Genomic DNA, 15,227 nt, shown 5'->3' with positions numbered 1-15,227 from the left:
CACCACAGATATAAAAAAACTAGCCGATATAACCTCCCACACTTTAACCAAAATAATTAATCTATCACTCACTGAAGGAGTAATGCCAGACTCACTGAAAAATGCAATAATTAAACCAATTCTAAAAAAGAGAAACAGTGACCCAAGCGTCTTAAGTAACTATAGACCTGTTTCAAACTTGCCTATGATTGCGAAATTAATAGAAAAAGCAGTACAAAACAACTAGCAGAACATCTAGACAACAATAATATACTCTATCCATCACAACATGGCTTCAGAAAACACTATAGCACCGAAACATTACTAATATCTCTAACAGATAACGTACTATGCGGATTTGATAGCGGAAAACACTACATCTTGATACTACTAGATCTGTCCGCAGCATTCGACACAGTAAACCATAACATACTATTAAAAAGACTGGAAGAAATTGGACTACAAAAGAAAACAATTGAATGGTTCACATCCTATCTTACAAATAGATCTTATCAGGTACAGATAAAAAATACAATATCAGACAAAATAGACCTAAAAACAGGAGTCCTCCAGGGATCAGCACTCTCGGCAATTCTATTTAACATTTACATGCTCCCCCTCTGCCACCTACTGGCAGGGCTGGGTATCATACACTTCATATATGCTGACGACATTCAACTAATTCTACCAGTTGAAGAATCAATTGAGAAAACACTGAATTTTGCAATGTTGTACCTAGACATAATAAAACAACTATTAAACCAAATGGAACTAGTAATTAACATAGAAAAAACGAATTTATACACCTTGAACGAAAAAACATTGTAAAAATTCAAAATTCCATCAAACTTAAAAATGATCAGGTTCAAGAAATATATAATTCACGTTCTGATACCTGATGCAAGCCTTGCAGGGATATTTCAGAGTGAATCTAGCCCCTATTCTAAGGGCTACTGGCCACATCAAAAGAAACTCTTTCCTGCGTGTCTGGGTGGATCAAATGAAAACATTCCTAGCTGAGAAAACCCCTATGGAAACTCCATCAGAACTGGTGTGAAAGGAAAAAGTATGCAGATACCATGACGAACCAAGTGTACTTCTGGAATTATTTTCTTTATTTTGTTATTGCTCCTACCGCCTCCTAATTGCTAATTTGAATTTTCTTATAATTTAAATGTCGATAATCTATATGTTGAAATATGGATAATTCTGATTGTTATTGTTTTCTTTTTGACATTGATTTTTCTGAAAGGTGTTTTCCTGGTAAATAAGTTTTGAAAAACTTGAAAATAAAGAATTAAAAAAAAAAACAACCAAATCTTAAAAATGATAAATCAGTGGAGCTAACAAGGCTAGAAACCTAGGGGTAATTATAGACATGGAACTCAGCCTTAAGCAACACATATCACTGAAAGGTAGAGAAGGCTACGCCAAATTAATGGTCCTTAGAAGACTCAAACCCTTATAACAGGAACACTTTCGTACAGTACTTCAAGCACTAATATTTGCTAGCATGGACTATTGTAACACACTGTTCCTAGGATTACCATATACTACTATCAGACCACTGCAAATACTACAGAACTCGGCTGCCAGAATACTTACTGGAAAAGGCAGAAGAGATCATATCACCCAAACACTTGTGGATTTACACTGGCTCCCAATAGAACAAAGAGTGCAATTCAAAACACTATGCACAATTCATAAACTAATAAATGACGAAAATGCCGACTGGCTAAACACTGCACTACGATTGCATGTCCCTCAAAGAAATCTCAGGTCCGCCAATAAAGCACTACTAACCATATCCTCAGTCAAAACTGCAAAGTTGACACAAGTTAGAGAGAGAGCATTATCTTTGGCAGGGCCATTATTATGGAACACATTACCACTCGAGTTAAGGCTAATGAAAGAATTAAAACTCTTCAAAAAAAGCTTAAAAACCTGGCTCTACAAAAAAGCATTTCACAGTGAGGTTGCTGAATAACAACAAATACATGTAGCTGAAAGTCACCTATAGAAAGCACCATTGATTATTTTATTTTTACTCATAATTAAATATTAGTTTAAAAACAATATACACATATATGATTATCCCAATAATCAGATAAATAGTAGCTCCAACCCACTTCTCATGTAGAGTATATTATTGAACTATGTAACCGTATAATATTGGCACCCTATGGATAACTTAAAAACCAGACATATTTTGTGCCTAAATGTAAACTGTTGTGACTGTGCATTACTAAACGACGGTATAGAAAAGCTTTTAAATAAATAAATAAATAAATAAATTAAAAAGGTTACTTACAGCTTGGGCTAAATTTCCCATCTTCTTTTTTGGGACAAATCAAACTATATCATATGTTGATCTTTCCTAAATGGTTGTATGTATTTCAGTTACTACCTATTTTCTTAATGCATTCCGACTTGCAGACTATAAAGGGATTTCTTGGGAGATTTCTTTTTTTTAAACTATATATTTTAATTTTTCAACAACCACAATTATAACCATCACAAATATGCAAGAGATACTTTCCATCTCCATCTCCGTTACAGCAGATGCCCAATAACATTCACAACATCAAGTATAATATATATTTTAATCCCATACAAAGCTCTCTTGAGTTACCAGTGCCCATCGCCATTGGAGAGTAGGCAGTCCCATCCACCACACCAATACCCACAGCCTCATGTATTTTAAAAACCATTCCAATCCATTTACAAAAGGGTCGAACCCCAAATAGGAAATGTTGCTACCTACCCTGTTCCACCCAGTACGTCCAAAAAGGCACCCAAATCTTATCATATAAGTTCAGTTGTCTATGGATCATATGTTAGCTTTTCAACCAATGCTATTTCATGCATCTGTCAATGCCAGCAAGCTAGCATGGCGGGCAGATTTCCTAGCTGAATATATCAAAAGATCCACCAAGGTCTTCTTTACTTTAGTAAGATGGTGGCAACCCCACTGCCCCATTAGGCAGAGCGCTGGGGACAGACACATTCAGAATATGGCATATCTCCATCCTAATCCATTTCCAAAAACTTCCCACCAGGGGACACGGCCACTACACATGCAGGTAGGTACCTACTTGCCAACACCTTCTCAAACACAAGCTTGTCACACCAACCAGGAATTTGGAAAATAAGCTGGATACCTATAAACTCTATGGAACAATTTAATCAGGAATTATGCCGACTTGTGCGCGGTGATCGTGTGGAGGTATATTTTATATTATGTCATAGAAGACTCTACACACAATCCGGTAGAGCAAAATTTAGTTTACTAAATTAAATTAAATATCTGAATAATAAATTGAATACAGTCTCACACTAAGCTGTACATGAATCAATACAGGTAAATAGGAGACAGACAGAAATAAAGATAGAATAATAATCAAAGAACAATAAAGAACAAAAGAACAGAAGAAGAACACCGCCCTTATATGCCCTCCTCTATATAAGCCAGTGTTCATAGGAAATCTGGAGAACTTTACGGGCCCGGGGGATTCTGGAGAAGACACCTCTGGTCTGTTCAGCTCATCCAATTAAAATAAGCAAATGCTATGCTTTATATATCCCTCTGCAAGTTAGGTGTTTCAATTTGCACTTTACCCAGGAAGGTATTTCAGTACCAGACCTTTGATCTCCCATTTGGTAAAAGACATCAGTTGTTTGACTCATTATCAACTCTTTGGTATGGTACTAGTCTTTAGCATTTAATCTTCCCAGGTGATAAGAAATACCAAATGTACTCAGAGATACCAGATGTTCCTTGGAGCCATCCCAGCTCTTTATCAGCACATTGGTGCCAGGAAGTCTCAGGAATGAGGGAACAAATGGTAATAGTTTGATTAGTTTCATGCCTTTATACAACTTTGTACTTAAATTATATGCAATATATTGATTCATATTTACCAATCATTAGATCCATACAGATACCCCTTCTCATCAGTCACCCCCTCACACACCAGGCTGCCTCTCTCCCACTAGTCACCACCTCAACCAGTCTCTCTCCCCCACCTGTCACCCCATACAATCATCCCATTTACTCCCCCTCTCATCAGTCACCCCCCACACACACCAGGCTGTTTCTTTTTCATCAGTCACCATCCCAATCAGTCTCTCTCCTACCTGTCACCACAATGTCCCCGCCCCCCCCCCCCCCCACACACACACCCCGGGCTCCCTCTCTCACCTTTCCAACCAGTTTTTCTCCCACCTGTTACCCCATAGGGTCACCCCAGTCACTCTCCCCTCATTAGTCACCCCCATATCCACCAGGTGAATTAAAAGTATTCATATCCCAAAATGCCAGGGCCCCTTTCATAAAATACAAAGGGATTGGCAGATTCAAAATATGCATTTGTATTACATGCTTTTGCGACTAGAACTTGATGGTATTATTATATCACTTGTTGGTTTACATTTGTTACCAGGCACTGTCTATTCTTCCACAAACACCACCTTGCAATCTTAGCAATACAAACAAGTAACTAAGGAGACAGCCAGTGGGAATGCAGAACCATACCTCTAGTTAACAAACTGCTCCCCCAATTGACACTTTTTAATTTATTGGTAACAATTTCAGTTAGTGCGCTCTAACATCCAGTTAGTGCGCACTAAGTCCTGTTATTGCACGCTAACACAAAATACTCATTTTTATGAAATATTGGCATTTTTTTCTTTTGTTTTGTGGTGCTCCTGAAACAAGACGAAATAGACAGTTTCTTTGCCATTGTCTATTTTGTTTAAAACGAATGCACATCCCTATCGGACTCCTCCAATATTTCAAAATCTTCTCGGAAGTTCTAAAACGATTTCATTTGAATGTTTTTCTCCTCCCAAAATTGCCCCAGGAACTCCAACCTTGATTTCCATCAATCAGTCACATTCCTGTGCAACACAGTGGATACCAGCCTCCTATTATGCCTTATAGGCATAATTCCCAACAATGGCTTTATAGCCAGACCCCAAGTTTTACACATGGTCTTCCAAACCTTGAGTGTGTGCAATATATGTAGGCTTGCACATCCTGCTCTTTGCATGCCAAGAAGCAAATCTGGCTGCAGTAATAACATTAGTAAATCTAAGAATCCAGTGAATTTAACTTCTGTTGAATATTAAGATGTCACCTGGTTCCTATGGAGCCACACCAAGGCACCCACAAGGCCAGCTGCCCAGTAAGTCCCCCTGTAAATAAGACAGTACCATACCGCCTGCCTCTTTCGGCCTCCACAACGTCTGCATCTTAACCCAGGCCTGTTTATTATGCCAGATAAATGTAACAAGTGCCCCCTGTAATGAAGAAGAAAAAAGCCCTCAGGTAAAAAACATGGTACATACTGAAATAAATACATTATAGGATATTCATCTTTAGGACATTAATTCTAATAGACCATGAAGAAAATGATCATCCCAGGCTCTTAACTCTTTCTGTATGTGATCTACCACAGGTGCATAAATCCGCTTAAATAAATCAACTGGGGCCTTGGGAACCCCAGATACCTAAATATTTGATTCCATCGCTTGCCTTTTGGAAATTGAAAAAACATAACGGGAGGATTTTAAAAGCCTTGCTCGCGTAAATCCGCCTGGATTTACGTGAGCAGGGCCTTGCATACCGGCGCGCCTAGTTTCCATTGGCCACCGGCGCGCGCAGAGCCCCGGGACGCACGTAGGTCCCGGGGTTTTCGGAAGGGGGCGTGTCAGGGGCAGGGCCGAACGACGCGGCATTTTGGGGGCGGGACGCGGCGTTTCGGTGGGCGGGACCAGGGGCGTGGTTTCGGCCCGGGATGTTCCGGGGGCATGGCCGCACCTTCCGGAACCGCCCTCAGGTCGGGTCTCGGCACGCCAGCAGCCCGCTGGCGCGCGTGGATTTACGTCTCCCTCCGGGAGGCGTAAATCCATGAATAAAGGTGGGGGGGGGGGTTTTAGATAGGGCCGGGGGGGTGGGTTAGGTAGAGGAAGGGAGGGGAAGGTGAGGGGAGGGCGAAAGAGAGTTCCCTCCGAGGCCGCTCCGATTTCGGAGCGGCCTCAGAGGGAACGGAGGCAGGCTGCGCGGCTCGGCGCGCACCGGCTGCCCAAAATCGGCAGCCTTGCGTGCGCCGATCCAGGATTTTAAAGGATACGCGCGGCTATGCGCGTATCTTATAAAATCCTAAAGATGTGCAAACAAAAGTACATGATTGCGCAGTTTTTAAAAATCTACCCCTAAGGGAATATCCTGAATCCCCAGCATAACAACGGGGAGCACTTCATCTTGTACCCAGAAAACTCTGCCATAATCTGTTAGTAATGTTAAAAGTTTTGGACTTGTACTCCTTGGGTTTGTCGGAAAAAAAAAAAAAAAAAAGAATAACAACATCATCGGATAAAAAAAAAAAATCACACGCTCCACTTCCCCTGCCTGAAATCCAGCAATTCCCGGACAGGTTCATCTATCTTTACCGCTAGCACTTATATTGCTGGATCAGATAGCATCGGTCTTGTGCCTTCTGACAATGAAAACGGACTCAAACATTGCGCCCGTTGGTTAATATCCCCGAGCCTTGGGAATGTGAGTAAAGCGCTCCCCCCCCCCATGCCCGAAAGTCTTCTGGCATAGATAGATAATATGCTCCTGTTCCCAAACCCTTTTTTATATACTTACAGGTGTGGCATTATATCAGTTCTTTGGATGTAAAGGCTTTATTGGCCCTTACCTCAGGAGCTCTTGGGAAATTAATAGATGTGGAAGGAAGACTATCACACATGGTTTCTGCTTTTTACACATCTTTATTGAAATTAGACAAGGAATTCATACCATAGTATTGTAGATAAACAGTCAAAGGAAATGGGGACACAGTTAACTGCCTCACACTATCAGATTAAAAAAAAAATATATTTTGGTTAGCAGTGAATATGACTTTGAGAGAGGTTAATTACACGATTACATTATATTTTACACAATTTAGTTTTTCATAAAAACGAGCATGTTTTTTTATTTTGATGAGTGCGTTAAGTGTGGCCAGGATGCAGGTACATTGGGGCACCTGTTTTCGGTCCTACCAGGTTGTTCAGTCGTTTTGTTGGAAAATTCAGATTTATGTGAGTTCTGTTTTGGATTTTTCTATCCCAGGAGCTTTTCTTTTTGAAGACACTTCCTGTGTACAGAAGGGGATTACGTTTCAGAAATGGTGGCTGAGGAGAGCTTGGCTTGTGGCAGAGCTCTCCATTTTACAATATTGGCGATCTCAGGATCCTTCTCCCCCCCACCCCATCCTATGGTTAAAATGGAAGAATCATCTAATGATTATGGAAAAGTATTTATGCAAATATGGGGATTTCAAAAAAGAATCTTCTCTGAATATATGGTCTGTTTACATTTTTTCATTGCCTTATAGTCAGATTTTGAATGACTTACCTCTTGAGTGATAATTTCTTTTGTTATCTTTTTTTCCCTCTGTGTGTTGCCAGAGGATGTGGTTAGTGCAGTTAGTGTAGCTGGGTTTAAAAAAGGTTGGGATAAGATCTTGGAGGAGAAGTCCATTAACTGCTATTAATCAAGTTGACTTAGGGAATAGCCACTGCTATTAATTGCATCAGTAGCATGGGATCTTCTTAGTGTTTGGGATCCTGCCAGGTACTTATGGCCTGGATTGGCCACTGTTGGAAACAGGATGCTGGGCTTGATGGACCCTTGGTCTGACACAGTATGGCATTTTCTTATGTCTTGGAATTCTTTACTGAGATTATGGTGAACTTACCCAATCTGTGTGAATGTGTTTATGAATGAGGGGGGAGGGAGGTATAGGGGAAAGGCTTGAGGGGAGAATATTTTGTGATCTTTTGATTGTATCTTGTCTACTCATTGGACTCATATTTTGTTCTAACAAGCTGCTTTTGTTTGTTTTATGTCTTTATGATACTATTCACATTTTCTAGTTTCATGCAAAATTGGTCTTATGGGGATGGGCTATATTATAAAATAAAATTTCCAGTTGTTGACTACTGTAATTCTATTCTTTTGGGATTGCCTGTGGTTATCCCACAATTATTGCTCAATGTTGCTACTCGACTTATTTCCGGCAGCAAAAGATGCGATCACATCACACCTGTACTTACAGACCTACGTCGGCTACCTATCACCGAACGGATTAAGTACAAAATCGCAGTTACTACTTACAAACTGATTTCTGCCTCCCTGGTGCAATGCATTGCTACATTTGTTTTGCCCCACACGACAACTTTGCACCTCTCAAAGGGGCCTTCTGGACTTACCCTCACCACTGCATGCCAGGTGGTGCAGCACTAGAGACTGCGCTTTCTCCGTTGCGGCCCCTGTTATCTGAAACTCTTTTCCAGAGTCGCTGCGCCTAGCGGACAGTTTAAAAGCTTTCAAGACGTTACTAAAAACATGGTTGTTTAAGCAGGCTTATTATTAGGCTATTGTACTGTTTCAAGCATTTTCCATCTGACTTTTGATTGTCCTTGTTTTTGTTGAAAGGTTGATGTTATGCATCATTGGCATTGTATGTATGCTTTTATTTGTACATCGCCTAGTCTCACTGTAGGCGATTAATACATAGAAACATAGAAATGATGGCAGAAAAAGACCAATCGGGCCATCCAGTCTGCCCAGCAAGCTCCCACACTTATTTTCCCATACTTATCTGTTTCAACCCCAAGTTCAGGGCCCTTGTTGGTGACTGATTCAAATTTCCTGCCGCCCCTTGCCATTGATGCCGAGAGTAATGTTGGAGTTGCATCAAAGGTGAATATACATTATTATAATGTATTTAATACATTTGAATAAAAGATAAAGATAAAATTGGAATTGTTTTTGTTCAGGCTTGGTATGCATAAGGAACAAATGCATACCAGGTGACTGTATTTTTCTTGCAGTTTAATAAAAAGTTCAAATGTAAAAATCTCCTGTGTCTTAGTGGCAGCACAGAGCATAATTACAAACTGCAGGAAAAACCCATGAGCTCCAAAATAAGAAGCATGGCCAAGCAACATTTGGGAAGCAGATGAAACAATAGGGCTATTTGGGTACTTTAAGATTTTGAGTTGTGCAACTTTTGTGTTTCTCAATAAAATTACCCCTGCAACTAAGACGACTGGTCTGCTTTTGTTCCATCTGCTTCCTGTCGATAATAGACCATCTGCCAAATTGCTTTTTGGGATCAAACAACATTTGGGATACTTCAGTTATGGCAAAACTTGCTAAGGACTGGATCTTCCCCACAAGTAGATGGAGGCATGGGGTTATTCTTTGACTGTAAGAGAGGAGGAAAGAGACAAACACATTTCCAGCTCTTCTGACGACATGCCTGTCACTATTCACCATTAATCCTATTCTTACTAGGCTGGATGCATTAGCATTATTAAAAGGGAGGGGATAATTGTTGTTCTTTTTAGGATACATTGTAAGAGAGAGGCTTACTGTCTGGCATATTATTTTCCTATATTTATTTAGTACTTCTTTGAAAAATATAAATGCATGTATTTTTTTTTTAAGACTTGGTCAAACCCATTTGGAATGAACTTGCACGAGAATCCGGTGCATTGTGCATGATCCTTTTCTCTTCTTCACAGCTTCGTGCTTTTGCAGGTGTTGTGACCCTATCTGCATCTGCTCTTCTCTATGTTTTGCTCTGTGAGCACTTCTGCTTTCGTCTGTGCTTAATCAGATGTGTAAACCTGCAGAGGCACAAAGGGTCGAGCATTCGCCCAGAGTCAGGAACGCATGCGCTGTGGGGGTACAGCCGTGTGCCAGATGGAGAGGTAGGTAACATTGCCAATGCCAGCATACTTCGATCATGCAAGGACTGTGGGTCCCTCAGATATGGCTGTAGTACTTCGAGCACTGCAGGGAGTGTAGGGAACCCCCACATAAGGCTGAAAGGATTCAGTGATGCACAATCAACAACAAACCTTTTCCGCTGGATAGAAATCAGTAGAACTAGGGGTCACGAAATGAAACTCCAGGGGGGACGACTCAGAACCAATGTGAGGAAATATTTCTTCATGGAGAGGGCGGTGGATGCCTAGAATGCCCTTCCGGAGGAGGTAGTGAAGACAAAAACAGTAAAAGAATTCAAAGGGGCATGGGATAAACTCTGTGGATCCCTAAAGGCTAGAGGGTGGAAATGAAGAAAAGAGTGCATGGGGGTAACTTGCTGGTGTGGCGGTTACTACCCCTAACCAATAAGCCTGATTCTTTTGATACAACGCCAACATAGCTCTCTGCTTCACAGCACGAGGTAACAGGGAGTTTGGACTCAAACAGCAACCAACAAGGGCCCTGACTTTGACGGTCTTGGAAACTGATAAATATAGGGTCGGGGGGGGGGGGGGGGGTGCGCACTGCAGGGAGTGTGGAACCCCCACATATGGCTGTAGTAGTGGGGAGCGCTGTATGGGGTATGAGGCCTTCGTATATGGCTGTGGTACTGGGATGTGTTGCAGGGAGTATGAGACCCTTACATGTCGTTGTAGTAATGGAGAGCACCTCAGGAAACATGGAGCCCTTATGTGACTGTAGTACTGGGGAATGACAAAGGGAGTGAGACAAGTCTAAAAAAGAGTATTAGCAGAAGAGGTTAGGATGCATTAAAAGAAGCTGGCAAACCCTAAATGGATAACAGATTTTATTTAACGGCTTTTATATACCAGTGTTCGTAGAAACATCATATAGGTTTACAAGGAACCTAACTTGTACATGAAACGGGGTAGATGGCAACTTGGAGGAGGGGACGACAAAGATAGGAACATTATTAATTTTGCTGGACAAAATATATATATTTAAGGTAATCAGTAATCCAGTGTGGCTCAGAAGAATGTTACCTCATTTTACATGGTTCTTCGTGAGAGATTTTCATCATAATATTCTATAAACATCATGAACTGGTCAGATCCCGCTACATTTTTTATGTCATTTGTAACCTGCTTGGTCAGCACCTTGCTAGGGGAGCAGAATCCTTCATTCCTGTATCTTGCAAATCTCTAGATAGTGCTACGGAATGGGAAAGGATCCTTTGCCAACTAGAGGATCCCTGGTGCTTGTTGGGGAATGGGGGCTATGTCTGTCTTTGCCTGCGTGTATGCATACTTACTGTGCAGTATTTGTTTTACTGCAGCCCCTGCTCCGAGCTCCGTGCCAGCAGTGCGCTGTGGTGTCCAGCTCTGGGCAAATGTTGGGATCCCGGCAGGGGAAGGAAATTGACGAGGCACCGTGTGTGCTACGCATGAACCAGGCCCCCACAGAAGGCTACGAGGAGGATGTGGGGAGGAGAATCACAATCAGGGTGGTGTCTCACACCAGCGTACCCTTACTCATCAGAGATGAGGCTTACTTCTTCAGGCGCTCTTGGGACACCCTCTATGTGATCTGGGGGCCCCAGAAGCTCATGAGCAGGGACAAAGGAGGCAGCATTTACAGGATTCTAAAGTCAGTGAACGAGATATACCCCAACGTCCAGATCTACACCCTGACAGACGACATGATGGCGCACTGTGACAACATATTCCAGAATGAAACTGGAAAGAACAGGTACGGGTCTCACCCTACGCGAAAGCAGAACATCCTTACCTCCCAGCCTTCACCCACCTTCATCATGAGCCACGTAACCTGCTCTCCCAGCTCTCACTCCCCCTCCATCGGAAGCAGAGCAAGCCTCTCCCTCACCCACCTTCAGCATGAGCCATTTAATGCCTCCCTTATGAAGCATGTAACCTGTTCCCTCGCCCTTCCTACTGAACAGTTTGACCCTATCCAGCCTTCACTCCCCCTTTTATCATGAGCTATATAACTCCCTTCCGTCCTCACTCTTCACACCCAGCAGTGTAAATCCCTCTCCCAGCACTCGCTCCTCGTCATACTGAGCAGTGTAACTCCCTCTCCCAGCACTCACTCATCATTATACTGAGCAGTGTAACTCCCTCTCCCAGCACTCACTCATCATTATACTGAGCAGTGTAACTCCCTCTCCCAGCACTCACTCCTCGTCATACTGAGCAGTGTAACTCCCTCTCCCAGCACTCACTCATCATTATACTGAGCAGTGTAACTCCCTCTCCCAGCACTCGCTCCTCGTCATACTGAGCAGTGTAACTCCCTCTCCCAGCACTCGCTCCTCGTCATACTGAGCAGTGTAACTCCCTCTCCCAGCACTCACTCATCATTATACTGAGCAGTGTAACTCCCTCTCCCAGCACTCACTCATCATTATACTGAGCAGTGTAACTCCCTCTCCCAGCACTCGCTCCTCGTCATACTGAGCAGTGTAACTCCCTCTCCCAGCACTCGCTCATCATTATACTGAGCAGTGTAACTCCCTCTCCCAGCACTCGCTCCTCGTCATACTGAGCAGTGTAACTCCCTCTCCCAGCACTCGCTCCTCGTCATACTGAGCAGTGTAACTCCCTCTCCCAGCACTCGCTCCTCGTCATACTGAGCAGTGTAACTCCCTCTCCCAGCACTCACTCATCATTATACTGAGCAGTGTAACTCCCTCTCCCAGCACTCGCTCCTCGTCATACTGAGCAGTGTAACTCCCTCTCCCAGCACTCACTCATCATTATACTGAGCAGTGTAACTCCCTCTCCCAGCACTCGCTCCTCGTCATACTGAGCAGTGTAACTCCCTCTCCCAGCACTCGCTCCTCGTCATACTGAGCAGTGTAACTCTCTCTCCCAGCACTCGCTCATCATTATACTGAGCAGTGTAACTCCCTCTCCCAGCACTCGCTCCTCGTCATACTGAGCAGTGTAACTCCCTCTCCCAGCACTCGCTCCTCGTCATACTGAGCAGTGTAACTCCCTCTCCCAGCACTCGCTCCTCGTCATACTGAGCAGTGTAACTCCTCTCCCAGCACTCGCTCCTCGTCATACTGAGCAGTGTAACTCCCTCTCCCAGCACTCGCTCCTCGTCATACTGAGCAGTGTAACTCCCTCTCCCAGCACTCGCTCCTCGTCATACTGAGCAGTGTAACTCCCTCTCCCAGCACTCACTCTTCATCATATTGAGCAGTGTAACTCCCTCTCCCAGCACTCACTCATCTTCATGATACTGAGCAGTGTAACTCCCTCTCCCAGCACTCACTCATCATTATACTGAGCAGTGTAACTCTCTCTCCCAGCACTCGCTCCTCGTCATACTGAGCAGTGTAACTCCCTCTCCCAGCACTCGCTCCTCGTCATACTGAGCAGTGTAACTCCCTCTCCCAGCACTCGCTCCTCGTCATACTGAGCAGTGTAACTCCGTCTCCTAGCACTCACTCTTCATCATACTGAGCAGTGTAACTCCCTCTCCCAGCACTCGCTCCTTATGATATTAAGCAGTGTAACCCCCTCTCCCAGCACTCGCTCCTCATCACTGCTCGCGGCCCGCCAAATCTCCACTTCTCTTTGCCACCGCCTGCGGCCCCATATGACTCGCACTCAGTGGCGCACCAAGGGTCTCCGGCACCCAGGGGCCAATGCATTTGTGTGCCTCTCCAGCATCCCCCCCGCAATCCTTCTTGTACTAATGCTTAAGGTCACAGAAAATCAGTGGCATCTCTAGACAGAAGAATTTGTTTTGGGGGGAGAGCCAAAATGACATTTCTTCATCACACCCACCTCTATAGCATGGATCCTGCTTTCAAATTGGTTATTAAAAAAAAGTGTTAATAAAAAAAGTCCAAAGGCTCTTCTGGGTAATTTTAAAAGCTGGCCAGTTTCACAATATAAAATTATTTGATAGCCTCATTCAACTAATTCTATATGGCTATGAGAGTGAAGTCTGGAATATATAGGAAGGGACAGAATGTCAATATAAATCCTGCAGCTCCAGTTCTGTAACTCTGTGCATCCACTGAAATTCCCCCAAACAATGGAGCTTGGATGTTTCCCTTACAGCACATCATACTAAAAAATATTTACAAATTCTGGTGTCACCTCACAGTAACAGCAGCACAAACAGCTTCCACTGCCAGGCACATTGTGAACTAACACAAAACCCCGCAAAAAAGACACTCAAAATCTATACTGCAATCCCATCGTAACATAACAGTAATAACACCAAGGACTCAAACAACAATAACCCTACCTGTGAAAAAGCAAGGGTAAATATTACACTGGGTCCTAGAATACCAATATACCACCTACTGAGGAAACAAAACAAACCCGATTGCTAATGATCCCTATACAGACACTGAATGCAAGCAGAATCTCTCATTATGGTCACACATACAGAGCAGAGACAGACCTCTCATCAAATACAGAATAAAACCACATAAAGTATAAACAGAAAGGTGCAGACAAAAACTGAACTGTAAAACGTATCACGCCAGACTCTATACAGTGTATCAATGGAAAAACAAAAATTTCACCATTCCTTGTGAAACAAATCAATAATATAAAGATATATAAATCATTAATCATAATTATGAAACCATACAAATAAGATAATTTCAAAACAGCTGATGAATAGAATATCCAATAATTAAAGATTAATGCAAATTTTGAAAGCTTTACCAAACACCAATAAAATATTTCAAACAGCAGACACATCACATACTACCCAATAATTAAAATGGTAGTCAATCAAGAAAAATGAACTTAAAAAGCCACCTTTACTTACCCTCTCCAGCAGTTCTCCTACTCCTTTCCCTTGCAGGCCATACCAGAAGCAGCAGTAGCTGCTGAAGCTGTCCTCACAGTCCTCTTCCTTAGGGACCACAACCAGTCTCTTCTCTCTCTCTCTCACACACACACACACACGTCACACCCTCAGGACCAGTTTCTGTCTCTCACACATCACTCATCTCCCCAACCAGTCTCTCTCTCTGTCTCTCACACACACACACATACCAGTCACCTCTCTGGCCAGTCTCTCTCAATCACACAATGCTCTCGCTCTCTCTTACTAACACACAGGCTTTCAATCACACACATGCTCTCTCTATTTCACTTACACATAAGCTCTCAATCACACACGTTCTATCTCACTTACAAACAGGCTCAGTCACACACATGCCCTCTCTCACAGCCACAAGCCAGCCAAAAACATGCTCCATCTCTCTCGCACACACACAAGCACCCTCCCTGACTCACATATACACCACACACATACAGAAGCACTTTCCCTGTCTCACATACACATTACACTCACAGAAGCACGTTGCTTTCAGACTTACAGCATTTTTCACTTTTACTAAAAGTGAAAGTGATGCTCCCAACCATTAAATAAGAAAACCACATTACTTTCAGAAGGC

General features: G+C 42.9%; 1 protein-coding gene across 11 annotated transcripts in view; it reads left to right on the top strand.

The window, feature by feature from the left end:
* Positions 1-15,227, top strand: part of ST6GALNAC4 (ST6 N-acetylgalactosaminide alpha-2,6-sialyltransferase 4) — a 116,714-nt gene that overhangs the window by 78,954 nt on the left and 22,533 nt on the right. For all 11 annotated transcript variants that reach the window (XM_029607506.1, XM_029607501.1, XM_029607503.1 and 8 more), the window contains 2 exons: positions 9,565-9,753; positions 11,109-11,521. In XM_029607506.1, the coding sequence (XP_029463366.1) occupies positions 9,565-9,753; positions 11,109-11,521 (602 nt within the window). The remainder of the gene's footprint in view (positions 1-9,564; positions 9,754-11,108; positions 11,522-15,227) is intronic.

This window comes from Rhinatrema bivittatum, chromosome 6 (assembly GCF_901001135.1).
Source record: "Rhinatrema bivittatum chromosome 6, aRhiBiv1.1, whole genome shotgun sequence".
Classification (NCBI taxonomy): Eukaryota; Metazoa; Chordata; class Amphibia; order Gymnophiona; family Rhinatrematidae; genus Rhinatrema; species Rhinatrema bivittatum.
Note: the sequence above shows the minus strand (reverse complement) of the source record. Positions and strands in the feature narration are given on the sequence as shown.